The following is a 17,500-nucleotide window of genomic DNA, read 5'->3' as shown; positions in this document are numbered from 1 at the left end:
CTCCCTCTCTTCTCTCTTCTCTCCCTCCCTTCTCTCTTCTCTCCCTATCTTCTCTCCCTCCCTTCTCTCTTCTCTCCCTCTCTCTTCTCTCTCTCTTTCTCTCTCTTTTCTTCTTCTCTCCTCTCCCTTCTCTCTTCTCTCCCTCTCTTCTCTCCCTCTCTTTTTCTCTCTTCTCTCCCTCACTTCTCTCTTCTCTCCCTCCCTTCTCTCTTCTCCCCTCCTTCTCTCTTCTCTCCCCTCTTTCTCTCTTCTCTCCCTCCCTTCTCTCTTCTCTCTTTCTTTTCTCTCTTCTCTCCCTCTCTTCTCTCTTCTCTCCCTCTCTTCTCTTTCTCTCCCTCTCTTCTTCTCTCTCTCTCTCCTCTCTTCTCTCTCTCCCTCTCTCTCTCTCTCTCCCTCTCTTCTCTTCTTTCTCCTCTCTTTTCTCTCTTTTCTCTTTCTCTCCTCCCTTCTCTCTTCTCTCCCTTCTCTCTTCTCTCCCTCCTTCTCTCTTCTCTCCCTCTCTTCTCTCTTCTCTCCCTCCCTTCTCTCTTCTCTCCCTCCTTCTCTCTTCTCTCCCTCCCTTCTCTCTTCTCTCTCTTTCTTTTCTCTCTTCTCTCCCTCTCTCTTCTCTCTTCTCTCCCTCTCTTCTCTCTTCTCTCCCTCTCTTCTCTCTTCTCTCCCTCTTTCTCTCTTTTCTCTCTTCTCTCCCTCCCTTCTCTCTTCTCTCCCTCTCTTCTCTCTTCTCTCCCTCTCTTCTCTCTTCTCTCCCTCCCTTCTCTCTTCTCTCCCTATCTTCTCTCCCTCCCTTCTCTCTTCTCTCCCTCTCTTCTCTCTTCTCTCCCTCTTTTCTCTCTTCTCTCCCTCCCTTCTCTCTTCTCTCCCTCTCTTCTCTCTTCTCTCCATCCCTACTCTCCCTATTTTCTCTCCCTCTCTTCTCTCCCTCCCTCCTCTCTCTCTCTTCTCTCCCTCTCTTCTCTCCCTCCCTCCTCTCTCTCTCTTCTCTCCCTCTTCTCTCTTCTCTCCCTCCCTCCTCTCTCTCTCTTCTCTCCCTCTCTTCTCTCTCTCCCTCCTCTTCCTATTTTCTCTCCCTCTCTTCTCTCCCTCCCTCCTCTCTCTCTCTTCTCTTCTCTCCCTCCCTCCTCTCTCTCTTCTCTCCCTCTCTTCTCAGCCTCCTGGTGGGTCCTAAACAACAACTAAATGACATCACGCCAGGCCGACTGAGGACCGCTATCGATCAGAAACGTAGTTTGTAGTCTATCGTCTATCATTAGCATTGGGAAGAAGTGCACACACACACACACGCACACGCACGCACGCACGCACGCACGCACGCACGCACGCACGCACACACACACACACACACACACACACACACACACACACACACACACACACACACACACACACACACACACACACTGTGACAGTCATTCACACATTATGTATCACACACACACACACATTACTGTGTACACATGCTGTGTCATGTCAACTTGTACTGTGAAGTCATTCTGAATTATTATGTATCAGACCTTTGTGTCCCTTCCTCATTAGCTGTGTATTGATGATGCTGTGTCATGCTCCTAGATGTTTACCCTGTTAGGATGATGCTGTGTCATGCTCCTAGATGTTTACCCTGTTAGGATGATGCTGTGTCATGCTCCTAGATGTTTACCCTGTTAGGATGATGCTGTGTCATGCTCCTAGGTGTTTACCCTGTTAGGATGATGCTGTGTCATGCTCCTAGATGTTTACCCTGTTAGGATGATGCTGTGTCATGCTCCTAGATGTTTACCCTGTTAGGATGATGCTGTGTCATGCTCCTAGATGTTTACCCTGTTAGGATGATGCTGTGTCATGCTCCTAGATGTTTACCCTGTTAGGATGATGCTGTGTCATGCTCCTAGATGTTTACCCTGTTAGGATGATGCTGTTTCATGCTCCTAGATGTTTACCCTGTTAGGATGATGCTGTGTCATGCTCCTAGATGTTTACCCTGTTAGGATGATGCTGTGTCATGCTCCTAGATGTTTACCCTGTTAGGATGATGCTGTTCCACGCTCCTAGATGTTTACCCTGTTAGGATGATGCTGTGTCATGCTCCTAGATGTTTACCCTGTTAGGATGATGCTGTTTCATGCTCCTAGATGTTTACCCTGTTAGGATGATGCTGTGTCATGCTCCTAGATGTTTACCCTTTTAGGATGATGCTGTGTCATGCTCCTAGATGTTTACCCTGTTAGGATGATGCTGTGTCATGCTCCTAGGTGTTTACATCAGCAGAGATTCCAGGCATGTGTCTCAAATGGCACCCTATTCCCTATATAGTGCACTACTTTAGACCACAGCCCTATGGAACCCTATACAGTGCACTACTTTAGACCAGTACTGGCACCCTATTCCCTATATAGTGCACTACTTTAGACCAGAGCCCTATGGAACCCTATACAGTGCACTACTTTAGACCAGTACTGGCACCCTATTCCCTATATAGTGCACTACTTTAGACCAGAGCCCTATGGAACCCTATTCCCTATATAGTGCACTACTTTATACCAGAGCCCTGCACTCTACAGGGAATATTGTGTCATTTGGAATGCATGCCACCTGTCAGTTAGTAGTATGTCCTCCACACTACCGGTCACAAGTTTTAGAAAACAAGGGGGTTTTCTTTATTTGTACTATTTTCTACATTGTAGAATAATAGTGAAGACATCAAAACTATGAAATAACACATATGGAATCATGTAGTAACCAAAAAAAGTGTTAAATCAGAATATATTTTATATTTAAGACTTTTCAAATTAGCCACCCTTTGCCTTGATGACAGCGTTGCACAATCGTGGCATTCTCTCAACCAGCTTCATGAGGTAGTCACCTGGAATGCATTTCAATTAACAGGTGTGACTTCTTAAAAGTTAATTTGTGGAATTTATTTCCTTCTTAATGCGTGTGAGCCAATCAGTTGTGTTGTGACAATGTAGGGGTGGTATATAGAAGATAGCCCTATTTGGTAAAAGACCAAGTCCATATTATGTCAAGAACAACTCAAATAAGCAAAGAGAAACGACAGTCCATCATTACTTTAAGACATGAAGGTCAGTCAATACGGAACATTTCAGGAACTTTGAAAGTTTCTTCAAGTGCAGTCGCATAAACCACCAAGCGCCACAGGAAAGGAAGACCCAGAGTTACCTCTGCTGCAGAGGATAAGTTCATTAGAGTTAACTGTTTCTCATGAGGACCGCCACAGGAAAGGAGGACCCATAGTTACAGTACCTCTGCTGCAGAGGATAAGTTTATTAGAGTTACCAGCCTCAGAAATTACAGCCCAAATAAATGTTTCAGAGAGTTTATTAAGTAACAGACACATCTCCATATCAACTGTTCAGAGGAGACTGTGTGAATCAGGCTTTCATGGTTGAATTGCTGCAAGGAAACCACTACTAAAGGACACCAACAGGAATAAGAGACTTGCTTGGGCCAAGAAACATAAGCATGGATATTAGACTGGTGGAAATGTGTCTTTTGGTCTAGAGTCCAAATTGGAGATTTTTGGTTCCAACCGCCGTGTCTTCGTGAGATGCGATGTGGGTGAACGGATGATCTCCGCATGTGTTTTTCCCACCGTAAAGCATGGAGGAGGAGGTGTGATGGTGCTTTGCTGGTGACACTGTCTGTGTTTTATTTAGAATTCAAGGAACACGTAACCAGCATGGCTACCATAGTATTCTGCAGCGATACACCATCCTATCTGGTTTGTGCTTAGTGGGACTATCATTTGTTTTTCAACAGGACAATGACCCAGCACATCTCCAGACTGTGTAAGGGCTATTTGACCAAGAAGGAGAGTGATGGAGTGCTGCATCAGATGGCCTGGCCTCCACAATCACCCGACGTCAACCCAATTGAGATGGTTTGGGATGAGTTGGACCGCAGAGTGAAGAAAAACCAGCCAACAAGTGCTCAGCATATGAGGGAACTCCTTCAAGACTGTTGGAAAAGCATTCCAGCTGAAGATGGTTAATAGAATGCCAAAGCTGTCATCAAGGCAAAGGGCGGCTATTTGAAGATTTTTTTAAATGTACCTTTATTTAACCAGGTAGGCTAGTTGAGAACACCTTTATTTAACCAGGTAGGCTAGTTGAAAACATCTTTATTTAACCAGGTAGGCTAGTTGAGAACACCTTTATTTAACCAGGTAGGCTAGTTGAAAACACCTTTATTTAACCAGGTAGGCTAGTTGAGAACACCTTTATTTAACCAGGTAGGCTAGTTGAGAACACCTTTATTTAACCAGGTAGGCTAGTTGAAAACACCTTTATTTAACCAGGTAGGCTAGTTGAGAACACCTTTATTTAACCAGGTAGGCTAGTTGAGAACACCTTTATTTAACCAGGTAGGCTAGTTGAAAACACCTTTATTTAACCAGGTAGGCTGGTTGAGAACACCTTTATTTAACCAGGTAGGCTAGTTGAGAACACCTTTATTTAACCAGGTAGGCTAGTTGAGAACACCTTTATTTAACCAGGTAGGCTGGTTGAGAACACCTTTATTTAACCAGGTAGGCTAGTTGAGAACACCTTTATTTAACCAGGTAGGCTAGTGGAGAACACCTTTATTTAACCAGGTAGGCTAGTTGAGAACACCTTTATTTAACCAGGTAGGCTAGTTGAGAACACCTTTATTTAACCAGGTATACTAGTTGAGAACACCTTTATTTAACCAGGTAGACTAGTTGAGAACACCTTTATTTAACCAGGTAGGCTAGTTGAGAACACCTTTATTTAACCAGGTAGGCTAGTTGAAAACACCTTTATTTAACCAGGTAGGCTAGTTGAAAACACCTTTATTTAACCAGGTAGGCTAGTTGAGAACACCTTTATTTAACCAGGTATACTAGTTGAGAACACCTTTATTTAACCAGGTAGACTAGTTGAGAACACCTTTATTTAACCAGGTAGGCTAGTTGAGAACACCTTTATTTAACCAGGTAGGCTAGTTGAAAACACCTTTATTTAACCAGGTAGGCTAGTTGAAAACACCTTTATTTAACCAGGTAGTCTAGTTGAGAACACCTTTATTCAACCAGGTAGGCTAGTTGAGAACACCTTTATTTAACTAGGTAGGCTAGTTGAGAACACCTTTATTTAACCAGGTAGGCTAGTTGAGAACACCTTTATTTAACCAGGTAGGCTAGTTGAGAACACCTTTATTTAACCAGGTAGGCTAGTTGAGAATAAGTTCTCATTTACAACTGTGGCCTGGCCAAGATAAAGCAAAGCAGTGCGACACAAACAACAACACAGAGTTACACATGGAATAAACAAGTGTACAGTCAATAGAATAGAACACAATAGAAAAAAAGAAAGTCTATATACAGTGTGTATAACATATAGTTTGATTTGTTTAACACTTTTTTGGTTACTACATGATTCCATATGTGTTATTTCAATGTTTTGATGTCTTCACTATTATTCTACAATGTAGAAAATAGTAAAAATAAAGACAAAATCCTGAAATGAGTAGGTGTTGTAACACTTTTGACTGGTACTGTACATGGCTGTACTGTACAGGGAGGGTAGTGTTGTCGATTGTGTGTGTCTATGTGTGTATCCGTGTGTGTCTGTGTGTTAGAGGCTATCCCTGTGTAGTATCAGTGCTTGGGAGGATGAGAACAACCCAAGCTAACCAACAGGACACCGTACATTTCTGGACAAGATGGATTCTATAGTTATTGGATGTATTTTAATGTGTGTAAATCATTCAGTGGTAAGAAATAAAGATAATATATTGTTGTCTGTCTCTGTATCTTATTTCAATCGGGTTGTTCAATACTCATACTGTCACTGAGAGTTAATCTACTGTTAGCCTGAAATTACCTGTCACTGAGAGTTATCCTACCATTAGCCTGAAATTACCTGTCACTGAGAGTGACGTTAGCCTGAAATTCCCTGTCACTGAGAGTGACGTTAGCCTGAAATTCCCTGTCACTGAGAGTTATGTTAGCCTGAAATGACCTGTCACTGAGAGTTATGTTAGCCTGAAATGACCTGTCACTGAGAATTACGTTAGCCTGAAATCACCTGTCCCTGAGAGTTACGTTAGCCTGAAATTACCTGTAATTGAGAGTTACGTTAGCCCGAAAGTACCTGTCACTGAGAGTGACGTTAGCCTGAAATTACCTGTCACTGAGAGTTATCCTACCGTTAGCCTGAAATTACCTGTCACTGAGAGTTACGTTAGCCTGAAATTACCTGTCACTGAGAGTTACGTTAGCCTGAAATTACCTGTCACTGAGAGTGACGTTAGCCTGAAATTACCTGTCACTGGGAGTTACGTTAGCCTGAAATTACCTGTCACTGAGAGTTACGTTAGCCTGAAATTACCTGTCACTAAGAGTTATCCTACCGTTAGCCTGAAATTACCTGTCACTGAGAGTTATCCTACCGTTAGCCTGAAATGACCTGTCACTGAGAGTTACGTTAGCCTGAAATTACCTGTCACTGAGAGTTACGTTAGCCTGAAATGACCTGTCACTAGAGTTATCCTACCGTTAGCCTGAAATTACCTGTCACTGAGAGTTATCCTACCGTTAGCCTGAAATTACCTGTCACTGAGAGTTATCCTACCGTTAGCCTGAAATGACCTGTCACTGAGAGTTATCCTACCGTTACCCTGAAATGACCTGTCACTGAGAGTTACGTTAGCCTGAAATTACCTGTCACTGAGAGTTAACCTACCGTTGGCCCGAAATTACCTGTCACTGAGAGTTACGTTAGCCCGAAATCACCTGTCCCTGAGAGTTACGTTAGCCTGAAATTACCTGTCACTGAGTTACATTAGCCTGAAATTACCTGTCACTGAGAGTTACCTTAGCCCGAAATTACCTGTCACTGAGAGTTAACCTACCGTTAGCCTGAAATGACCTGTCACTGAGAGTTATCCTACCGTTAGCCTGAAATGACCTGTCACTGAGAGTCACATTCCCCCAAAATGACCTGTCACTGAGAGTTACATTCCCCCAAAATGACCTGTCACAGAGTTACATTCCCCCAAAAATGACCTGTCCCTGAGTCACATTCCCCCAAAATGACCTGTCACTGAGAGTCACATTCCCCCAAAATGACCTGTCACTGAGAGTCACATTCCCCCAAAATGACCTGTCACTGAGAGTCACATTCCCCCAAAATGACCTGTCACTGAGAGTCACATCACATTAATGTTGGGTTATCCCATTATCCCCAAATCCAAACATTGGTGAGGATACAGAACCATTGGATTCTGATGATTGAACACTTATGTAAAATCCTCAACATGTTATTTCATATGATGTCAAATGTGATAATAAATAAATAAATGTGATTTCTGTACAGCACTTTGAGATATCAGCTGATGTACGAAGGGCTATATAAATAAATTTGATTTGATTTGATAGGTTAAGTGTTACATTCCATTTTGATGATGTCTGGTAATATGTATTTTAGGAAGTATTGTTATGTAAACATCGTCTGTGTGTTGGTGTCGGCTCACCACTCAGATATCATTTTGACTCACCGAGCCAAAATGTTTGGGAACCCCTTCTGTGGGCTACAACGTGAGACTTAGTGAAAGGCTTGTGAATTGCTCTTCCTCCATTTTCTAAGAGTGATCTAGCTAGCTACCCCTTTGTCACACCGTAATGTTATGGCCAGTTGTAGGAGCTGTTCCATGTCCTCTCAAATGTTACATAAAGCCTGTTCAAACATGAGTCATTCAGTCACTGACAGGGCAGGCGTCGTTCAAAAAGAGATCCCTCACTGCCACCTGGTGGACACTGGAAATACAACACCCACTAATGGCAGACTGCCTAATGTTTATATTCAGCACAAGCAGTCAAGGGGTGCAGTGATATTTAGTAACGGGTAAATACTGTACATTACCAAAAGGTAAATGAATATCAGGATAATGTTGATATGATAGACTGATAAGAGACCATCTTGGCGTGATAATGGGACATTTAGTGATTTCTCTGATATTTAATGTAGCAAACTGAATACATGTTGAAATACAGATAATATTTCAGAAGTTAAAATAATGACTGCCAGCAACATTTCTTCACTCTGTCCTCTCTACCTCTTTTCATTAGAATAAACCTGCATGGTACTGCCCTTCACTTTATTATAAACCCTTCACTGGTGTCTATTATAGAGAGATAGAGCTGGTATTATAAACCCTTCACTGGTGTCTATTATAGAGAGATAGAGCTGGTATTATAAACCCTTCACTGGTGTCTATTATAGAGAGATAGAGCTGGTATTATAAACCCTTCACTGGTGTCTATTATAGAGATAGATTATAAAGGTGTCTATTATAGAGTATTATAAACCCTTCACTGGTGTCTATTATAGAGAGATAGAGCTGGTATTATAAACCCTTCACTGGTGTCTATTATAGAGAGATAGAGCTGGTATTATAAACCCTTCACTGGTGTCTATTATAGAGAGATAGAGCTGGTATTATAAACCCTTCACTGGTGTCTATTATAGAGAGATAGAGCTGGTATTATAAACCCTTCACTGGTGTCTATTATAGAGAGATAGAGCTGGTATTTTAGTTTGTGCCAAAAACAAATGAGCCATCAGAAACAGAACAGAGAACGAGTCACATTTGTTAATTTTATTGATAAATTATGTTTTTTAAATGTTTTATTATTCCAATCCTCAGTTTCAATGCGGTGAATTAACTATGTACAAGAAGAGACGTCTGTTTCATCATCACATTCAGAACAAGATTAGTTAAGAGATTGTGCCTATTTTGTCTATAGACAGGATTGCATATCTACCGCAACACTAGCTAGGTTTCACTGGCTTCAGGAAACAATCAGGCAATAAGTAGGAAGTCAGCTACATTCTAGTAGCTGAGGTGGGAGAGCTGGACAGGTAAGGATAATGATAAGGGGCCCGGTTTACCAAAAGCATCCTATGGTTCTAACCATGAACTAAAGCCTTAGGGGGTTTTTGGGCCATGAACTAAAGCCTTAGGGTGTTTTTGGGCCCAGAACATTTCAACAGTACCTTTCCTTTCTGAATCAGAAACAGAATGTAAAACTACAACATGTATAGTGTGTTTAAAACAACATCTCATGATGAGAACAGCCAATGATGAGAAGGCTATTGACGATGGTGAAGGAGTTAGGTATGCTGTGAAACACTAGGACAAGATAACAGTATAGTGAAGGCAGAGTGAAACACTAGGACATGATAACAGTATAGTGAAGGCAGAGTGAAACACTAGGACATGATAACAGTATAGTGAAGGCAGAGTGAAACACTAGGACAAGATAACAGTATAGTGAAGGCAGAGTGAAACACTAGGACATGATAACAGTATAGTGAAGGCAGAGTGAAACACTAGGACATGATAACAGTATAGTGAAGGCAGAGTGAAACACTAGGACATGATAACAGTATAGTGAAGGCAGAGTGAGACACTAGGATATGATAACAGTATAGTGAAGGCAGAGTGAGACACTAGGACATGATAACAGTATAGTGAAGGTATTTTTTATTTTTTTTAACCTTTATTTTACTAGGCAAGTCAGTTAAGAACAAATTCTTATTTTCAATGATGGCCTAGGAACAGTGGGTTAACTGCCTGTTCAGGGGCAGAACGACAGATTTTGTACCTTGTCAGCTCGGGGGTTTGAACTGAAACATACTTGGGAAATGTACTTGGGCATCAGCGTTGGCACACACGGCTTTAAGGAGGAAGATGTAAAAAGGGATCCTTTCAGAGTATTAGACATCAGGACCAGTACTGAGGGCGTTACTAGGATTACATACAGTATGGAGAGAGAGAGAGAGATGTAAAAGGGGATCCTTTCAGAGTATTAGACATCAGGACCAGTACTGAGGGCGTTACTAGGATTACATACAGTATGGAGAGAGAGGAGAGACAGCTTTTGGAGCTGGGGTAACTAGCAGCAACTGAACAGAATAATTGAATATAATTGTAGTGCAATTGTCAAAATGGTTGTTAATTTAATTTGGTCTGGTTGGGAACGCCATATCTGTCAGTCAGTCAAATCCTTTACCTGGTCCAGGAGAGAAACCGCCCAGCTGTCCGGCTTCCTATTAAAATCATATTTATCAAAGTCCAGTTTCAATGTTAATTACATCACTATATATGATAAATCAAACCAATTAAACAATTATAAAGATCTCAATTCCTGATCTGCATTAAAAAATAAAAATAAAGTTTTCAGAGTTAATTACAAAACCAGGGCTGGATTTCTGTTTTCTCCTGGATCAGGACTGGACCAGACTGACCTCCGTCTTCATCTGAATAATAACAACATAAACAACTAAAAGGGAGAAACACAGTACAACGGTCCGTCCGTCCGTCCGTCTGTCCGTCCGTCTGTCCGTCCGTCTGTCTAGGAAAAGCTGTTCTCTGGATAGCTGACTTCGATGGTCTGTCTGTCTAGGAAAAGCTGTTCTCTGGATAGCTGACTTTAATGGCGCCCCAGTAACAAGCTCGTATCAGACAGATCAGACCCAGGAGGTAGGAGAACGCCCAGGACACATAGGTGGCATGGTAACGACTGGCAAAGTCCTGAGTCCCCACCTAGAGAGGCAGAGAGAGGGGGAGAGAGAGAGAGGGGGAGAGAGAGAGAGGGGGAGAGAGAGAGAGGGACAGAGAGAGAGGGACAGAGAGAGAGAGAGAGAGAGAGAGAGAGAGACAGACAGACAGACAGACAGACAGACAGACAGACAGACAGACAGACAGACAGACAGACAGCGAGAGGAATAGAATGAGAAATGGAGAGGGAGAGAGTGAGAGAGGGAGGGAACGAGAAAGGGAGAGAGGGAGAGGGAGAGAGGTAGAGAGGGAGAGAGGGAGAAATAGAGAGAGAAGGAGGTTCATCACAGCTCTGACAGAACAGAATGATCTATTCCTGTATTAACACTGTTCCTGGTGATAGTTAAGTGTAGATTGAGGTGATGTTGTCACCGTAACTCTGATATCACCTTTACATTATTATCATCTGAGTAATAATATGTTGTATGGGTTAGTCAGCATCACACATGTCCTAGTCTGGTAAATATGGGTTAGTCAGCATCACACAAGTCTTAGTCTGGTAAATATGGGTTAGTCAGCATCACACATGCCTTGGTCTGGTAAATATGGGTTAGTCAGCATCACACATGTCCTAGTCTGGGAAATATGGGTTAGTCAGCATCACACATGCCTTGGTCTGGTAAATATGGGTTAGTCAGCATCACACATGTCCTAGTCTGGGAAACATGGGTTAGTCAGCATCACACATGCCTTGGTCTGGTAAATATGGGTTAGTCAGCATCACACATGTCCTAGTCTGGTAAATATGGGTTAGTCAGCACCACACATGTCCTAGTCTGGTAAATATGGGTTAGTCAGCACAACACATGTCCTAGTCTGGTAAATATGGGTTAGTCAGCATCACACATGTCTTAGTCTGGTAAATATGGGTTAGTCAGCATCACACATGTCTTAGTCTGGTAAATATGGGTTAGTCAGCATCACAATGTCCTAGTCTGGTAAATATGGGTTAGTCAGCATCACACATGTCCTAGTCTGGTAAATATTGGTTAGTCAGCACCACACATGTCCTAGTCTGGTAAATATGGGTTAGTCAGCATCACACATGTCTTAGTCTGGTAAATATGTGTTAGTCAGCATCACATGTCCTAGTCTGGTAAATATGGGTTAGTCAGCATCACACATGTCCTAGTCTGGTAAATATGTGTTAGTCAGCATCACATGTCCTAGTCTGGTAAATATGGGTTAGTCAGCATCACGTCTTAGTCTGGTAAATATGGGTTAGTCAGCTTCACACATGTCCTAGTCTGGTAAATATGGGTTAGTCAGCATCACATGTCCTAGTCTGGTAAATATGGGTTAGTCAGCATCACAATGTCTTAGTCTGGTAAATATGGGTTTGTCAGCATCACACACGGCACCCCATGTCCCTTATCGTGCACTACTTTTGATAAGAGCCCTATGGGCCCTGGCACCCTATTCCCTAGGGGCCCTGGCACCCAATTCCCTATGGGCCCTGGAAACCTATTCCCTATGGGCCCTATTTCCTATGGGCCCTGGCACCCTATTCCCTATGGGCCCTGGAACCCTATTCCCTATGGGCCCTGGCACCCTATTCCCTATGGGCCCTATTTCCTATGGGCCCTGGAACCCTATTCCCTATGGGCCCTATTTCATATGGGCCCTGGAACCCTATTCCCTATGGGCCCTATTTCCTATGGGCCCTATGTCCTATGGGCCCTGGAACCCTATTCCCTATGGGGACGCCTCTAGCACTGAGATGCAGTGCCTTAGACCTCTGAACCAGGGTCTGTAGTGATGCACTGAGATGCAGTACCTTAGACCGCTGAACCAGGGTCTGTAGTGACCCCTCTAGCACTGAGATGCAGTACCTTAGACCGCTGAACCAGGGTCTGTAGTGACCCCTCTAGCACTGAGATGTAGTACCTTAGACCGCTGAACCAGGGTCTGTAGTGACCCCTCTAGCACTGAGATGCAGTACCTTAGACCGCTGAACCAGGGTCTGTAGTGACCCCTCTAGCACTGAGATGCAGTGTCTTAGACCGCTGAACCAGGGTCAGTAGAGATGCCTCTAGCACTGAGAAGCAGTGCCTTAGACCTCTGAACCAGGGTCTGTAGTGATGCACTGAGATGCAGTTCCTTAGACCGCTGAACCAGGGTCTGTAGTGATGCCTCTAGCACTGAGATGCAGTGCCTTAGACCTCTGAACCAGGGTCTGTAGTGACGCCTCTAGCACTGAGATGCAGTGTCTTAGACCTCTGAACCAGGGTCTGTAGTGATGCACTGAGATGCAGTGTCTTAGACCTCTGAACCAGGGTCTGTAGTGACCCATCTAGCACTGAGATGCAGTGTATTAGACCTCTGAACCAGGGTCTGTAGTGACCCCTCTAGCACTGAGATGCAGTGCCTTAGACCTCTGAACCAGGGTCTGTAGTGACCCCTCTAGCACTGAGATGCAGTGTCTTAGACCTCTGAACCAGGGTCTGTAGTGACTCCTCTAGCACTGAGATGCAGTGCCTTAGACCTCTGAACCAGGGTCTGTAGTGACCCCTCTAGCACTGAGATGCAGTGTCTTAGACCTCTGAACCAGGGTCTGTAGTGACCCCTCTAGCACTGAGATGCAGTGTCTTAGACCTCTGAACCAGGGTCTGTAGTGACCCCTCTAGCACTGAGATGCAGTGTCTTAGACCTCTGAACCAGGGTCTGTAGTGACCCCTCTAGCACTGAGATGCAGTGTCTTAGACCTCTGAACCAGGGTCTGTAGTGACGCCTCTAGCACTGAGATGCAGTGTCTTAGACTGCTGAACCAGGGTCAGTAGAGATGCCTCTAGCACTGAGATGCAGTGCCTTAGACCTCTGAACCAGGGTCTGTAGTGACGCCTCTAGCACTGAGATGCAGTGTCTTAGACCTCTGAACCAGGGTCTGTAGTGATGCACTGAGATGCAGTGTCTTAGACCTCTGAACCAGCGTCTGTAGTGATGCACTGAGATACGGTGCCTTAGACCTCTGAACCAGGGTCTGTAGTGACCCATCTAGCACTGAGATGCAGTGTATTAGACCTCTGAACCAGGGTCTGTAGTGACCCCTCTAGCACTGAGATGCAGTGCCTTAGACCTCTGAACCAGGGTCTGTAGTGACCCCTCTAGCACTGAGATGCAGTGCCTTAGACCTCTGAACCAGGGTCTGTAGTGACCCCTCTAGCACTGAGATGCAGTGTCTTAGACCTCTGAACCAGGGTCTGTAGTGACGCCTCTAGCACTGAGATGCAGTGTCTTAGACCTCTGAACCAGGGTCTGTAGTGACGCCTCTAGCACTGAGATGCAGTGTCTTAGACCTCTGAACCAGGGTCTGTAGTGACGCCTCTAGCACTGAGATGCAGTGTCTTAGACCTCTGAACCAGGGTCTGTAGTGACTCCTCAAACACTGAGATGCAGTGTCTTAGACCTCAAACACTGAGATGCAGTGTCTTAGACATCAAACACTGAGATGCAGTGTCTTAGACATCAAACACTGAGATGCAGTGTCTTAGACATCAAACACTGAGATGCAGTGTCTTAGACATCAAACACTGAGATGCAGTGTCTTAGACATCAAACACTGAGATGCAGTGTCTTAGACCTCAAACACTGAGATGCAGTGTCTTAGACATCAAACACTGAGATGCAGTGTCTTAGACATCAAACACTGAGATGCAGTGTCTTAGACATCAAACACTGAGATGCAGTACCTTAGACCTCTAGCACTGAGATGCAGTACCTTAGACCTCTAGCACTGAGATGCAGTACCTTAGACCTCTAGCACTGAGATGCAGTACCTTAGACCTCTAGCACTGAGATGCAGTACCTTAGACCTCTAGCACTGAGATGCAGTACCTTAGACCTCTAGCACTGAGATGCAGTACCTTAGACCTCTAACACTGAGATGCAGTACCTTAGACCTCTGAACCAGGGTCAGTAGTGACTCCTCTAGCACTGAGATGCAGTACCTTAGACATGTCCCTTATCGTGCACTACTTTTGATAAGAGCCCTATGGGCCCTGGCACCCTATTCCCTAGGGGCCCTGGCACCCAATTCCCTATGGGCCCTGGAAACCTATTCCCTATGGGCCCTATTTCCTATGGGCCCTGGCACCCAATTCCCTATGGGCCCTGGAACCCTATTCCCTATGGGCCCTGGCACCCTATTCCCTATGGGCCCTATTTCCTATGGGCCCTGGAACCCTATTCCCTATGGGCCCTATTTCCTATGGGCCCTGGAACCCTATTCCCTATGGGCCCTATTTCCTATGGGCCATATGTCCTATGGGCCCTGGAACCCTATTCCCTATGGGGACGCCTCTAGCACTGAGATGCAGTGCCTTAGACCTCTGAACCAGGGTCTGTAGTGATGCACTGAGATGCAGTACCTTAGACCGCTGAACCAGGGTCTGTAGTGACCCCTCTAGCACTGAGATGCAGTACCTTAGACCGCTGAACCAGGGTCTGTAGTGACCCCTCTAGCACTGAGATGTAGTACCTTAGACCGCTGAACCAGGGTCTGTTGTGACCCCTCTAGCACTGAGATGCAGTACCTTAGACCGCTGAACCAGGGTCTGTAGTGACCCCTCTAGCACTGAGATGCAGTGCCTTAGACCTCTGAACCAGGGTCTGTAGTGATGCACTGAGATGCAGTTCCTTAGACCGCTGAACCAGGGTCTGTAGTGATGCACTGAGATGCAGTGCCTTAGACCTCTGAACCAGGGTCTGTAGTGACCCCTCTAGCACTGAGATGCAGTGTCTTAGACCTCTGAACCAGGGTCTGTAGTGACGCCTCTAGCACTGAGATGCAGTGTCTTAGACTGCTGAACCAGGGTCAGTAGAGATGCACTGAGATGCAGTGTCTTAGACCTCTGAACCAGCGTCTGTAGTGACGCCTCTAGCACTGAGATGCAGTGTCTTAGACCTCTGAACCAGGGTCTGTAGTGATGCACTGAGATGCAGTGTCTTAGACCTCTGAACCAGGGTCTGTAGTGACGCCTCTAGCACTGAGATGCAGTGTCTTAGACCTCTGAACCAGGGTCTGTAGTGATGCACTGAGATGCAGTGTCTTAGACCTCTGAACCAGCGTCTGTAGTGATGCACTGAGATACGGTGCCTTAGACCTCTGAACCAGGGTCTGTAGTGACCCATCTAGCACTGAGATGCAGTGCCTTAGACCTCTGAACCAGGGTCTGTAGTGACGCACTGAGATGCAGTGCCTTAGACCTCTGAACCAGGGTCTGTAGTGACGCCTCTAGCACTGATATGCAGTGTCTTAGACCTCTGAACCAGGGTCTGTAGTGACGCCTCTAGCACTGAGATGCAGTGTCTTAGACCTCTGAACCAGGGTCTGTAGTGACGCCTCTAGCACTGAGATGCAGTGTCTTAGACCTCTGAACCAGGGTCTGTAGTGACGCCTCTAATACTGAGATGCAGTGTCTTAGACCTCTGAACCAGGGTCTGTAGTGACTCCTCTAACACTGAGATGCAGTGTCTTAGACCTCAAACACTGAGATGCAGTGTCTTAGACCTCAAACACTGAGATGCAGTGTCTTAGACCTCAAACACTGAGATGCAGTGTCTTAGACATCAAACACTGAGATGCAGTGTCTTAGACATCAAACACTGAGATGCAGTGTCTTAGACATCAAACACTGAGATGCAGTGTCTTAGACCTCTAACACTGAGATGCAGTGTCTTAGACATCAAACACTGAGATGCAGTGTCTTAGACATCAAACACTGAGATGCAGTGTCTTAGACATCAAACACTGAGATGCAGTACCTTAGACCTCTAACACTGAGATGCAGTACCTTAGACCTCTGAACCAGGGTCAGTAGTGACTCCTCTAGCACTGAGATGCAGTACCTTAGACCTCTAGCACTGAGATGCAGTACCTTAGACCTCTAGCACTGAGATGCAGTACCTTAGACCTCTAGCACTGAGATGCAGTACCTTAGACCTCTAGCACTGAGATGCAGTACCTTAGACCTCTAGCACTGAGATGCAGTACCTTAGACCTCTAGCACTGAGATGCAGTACCTTAGACCTCTAGCACTGAGATGCAGTACCTTAGACATGTCCCTTATCGTGCACTACTTTTGATAAGAGCCCTATGGGCCCTGGCACCCTATTCCCTAGGGGCCCTGGCACCCAATTCCCTATGGGCCCTGGAAACTTATTCCCTATGGGCCCTATTTCCTATGGGCCCTGGCACCCTATTCCCTATGGGCCCTGGAACCCTATTCCCTATGGGCCCTGGCACCCTATTCCCTATGGGCCCTATTTCCTATGGGCCCTGGAACCCTATTCCCTATGGGCCCTATTTCCTATGGGCCCTGGAACCCTATTCCCTATGGGCCCTATTTCCTATGGGCCCTATGTCCTATGGGCCCTGGAACCCTATTCCCTATGGGGACGCCTCTAGCACTGAGATGCAGTGCCTTAGACCTCTGAACCAGGGTCTGTAGTGATGCACTGAGATTCAGTACCTTAGACCGCTGAACCAGGGTCTGTAGTGACCCCTCTAGCACTGAGATGTAGTACCTTAGACCGCTGAACCAGGGTCTGTAGTGACCCCTCTAGCACTGAGATGCAGTACCTTAGACCGCTGAACCAGGGTCTGTAGTGACCCCTCTAGCACTGAGATGCAGTGTCTTAGACCGCTGAACCAGGGTCAGTAGAGATGCCTCTAGCACTGAGAAGCAGTGCCTTAGACCGCTGAACCAGGGTCTGTAGTGATGCACTGAGATGCAGTGCCTTAGACCTCTGAACCAGGGTCTGTAGTGACGCCTCTAGCACTGAGATGCAGTGTCTTAGACCTCTGAACCAGGGTCTGTAGTGACGCCTCTAATACTGAGATGCAGTGTCTTAGACTGCTGAACCAGGGTCAGTAGAGATGCCTCTAGCACTGAGATGC

The 17,500-nt window shown here is 45.3% G+C and overlaps 2 protein-coding genes across 3 annotated transcripts in view; one reads left to right on the top strand and one right to left on the bottom strand.

The window, feature by feature from the left end:
- necab1 (N-terminal EF-hand calcium binding protein 1) overlaps nucleotides 1-1,307 on the top strand; it is a 98,648-nt gene extending 97,341 nt beyond the window's left edge. Inside the window, exon 13 of the mRNA XM_042295061.1 lies at nucleotides 1,148-1,307. Coding sequence (XP_042150995.1) covers nucleotides 1,148-1,176 — 29 coding nt within the window. The 3' untranslated portion in view covers nucleotides 1,177-1,307. The remainder of the gene's footprint in view (nucleotides 1-1,147) is intronic.
- Nucleotides 1,308-8,628: 7,321 nt separating this feature from the next.
- LOC112241833 (type 2 phosphatidylinositol 4,5-bisphosphate 4-phosphatase-like) overlaps nucleotides 8,629-17,500 on the bottom strand; it is a 23,341-nt gene continuing 14,469 nt past the window's right edge. For both annotated transcript variants that reach the window (XM_042295059.1, XM_042295060.1), the window contains one exon: nucleotides 8,629-10,587. In XM_042295059.1, coding sequence (XP_042150993.1) covers nucleotides 10,444-10,587 — 144 coding nt within the window. In that variant the 3' untranslated portion in view covers nucleotides 8,629-10,443. The remainder of the gene's footprint in view (nucleotides 10,588-17,500) is intronic.

This window comes from Oncorhynchus tshawytscha, linkage group LG13 (genome assembly GCF_018296145.1).
Source record: "Oncorhynchus tshawytscha isolate Ot180627B linkage group LG13, Otsh_v2.0, whole genome shotgun sequence".
Lineage (NCBI taxonomy): Eukaryota > Metazoa > Chordata > Actinopteri > Salmoniformes > Salmonidae > Oncorhynchus > Oncorhynchus tshawytscha.
Note: the sequence above shows the minus strand (reverse complement) of the source record. Positions and strands in the feature narration are given on the sequence as shown.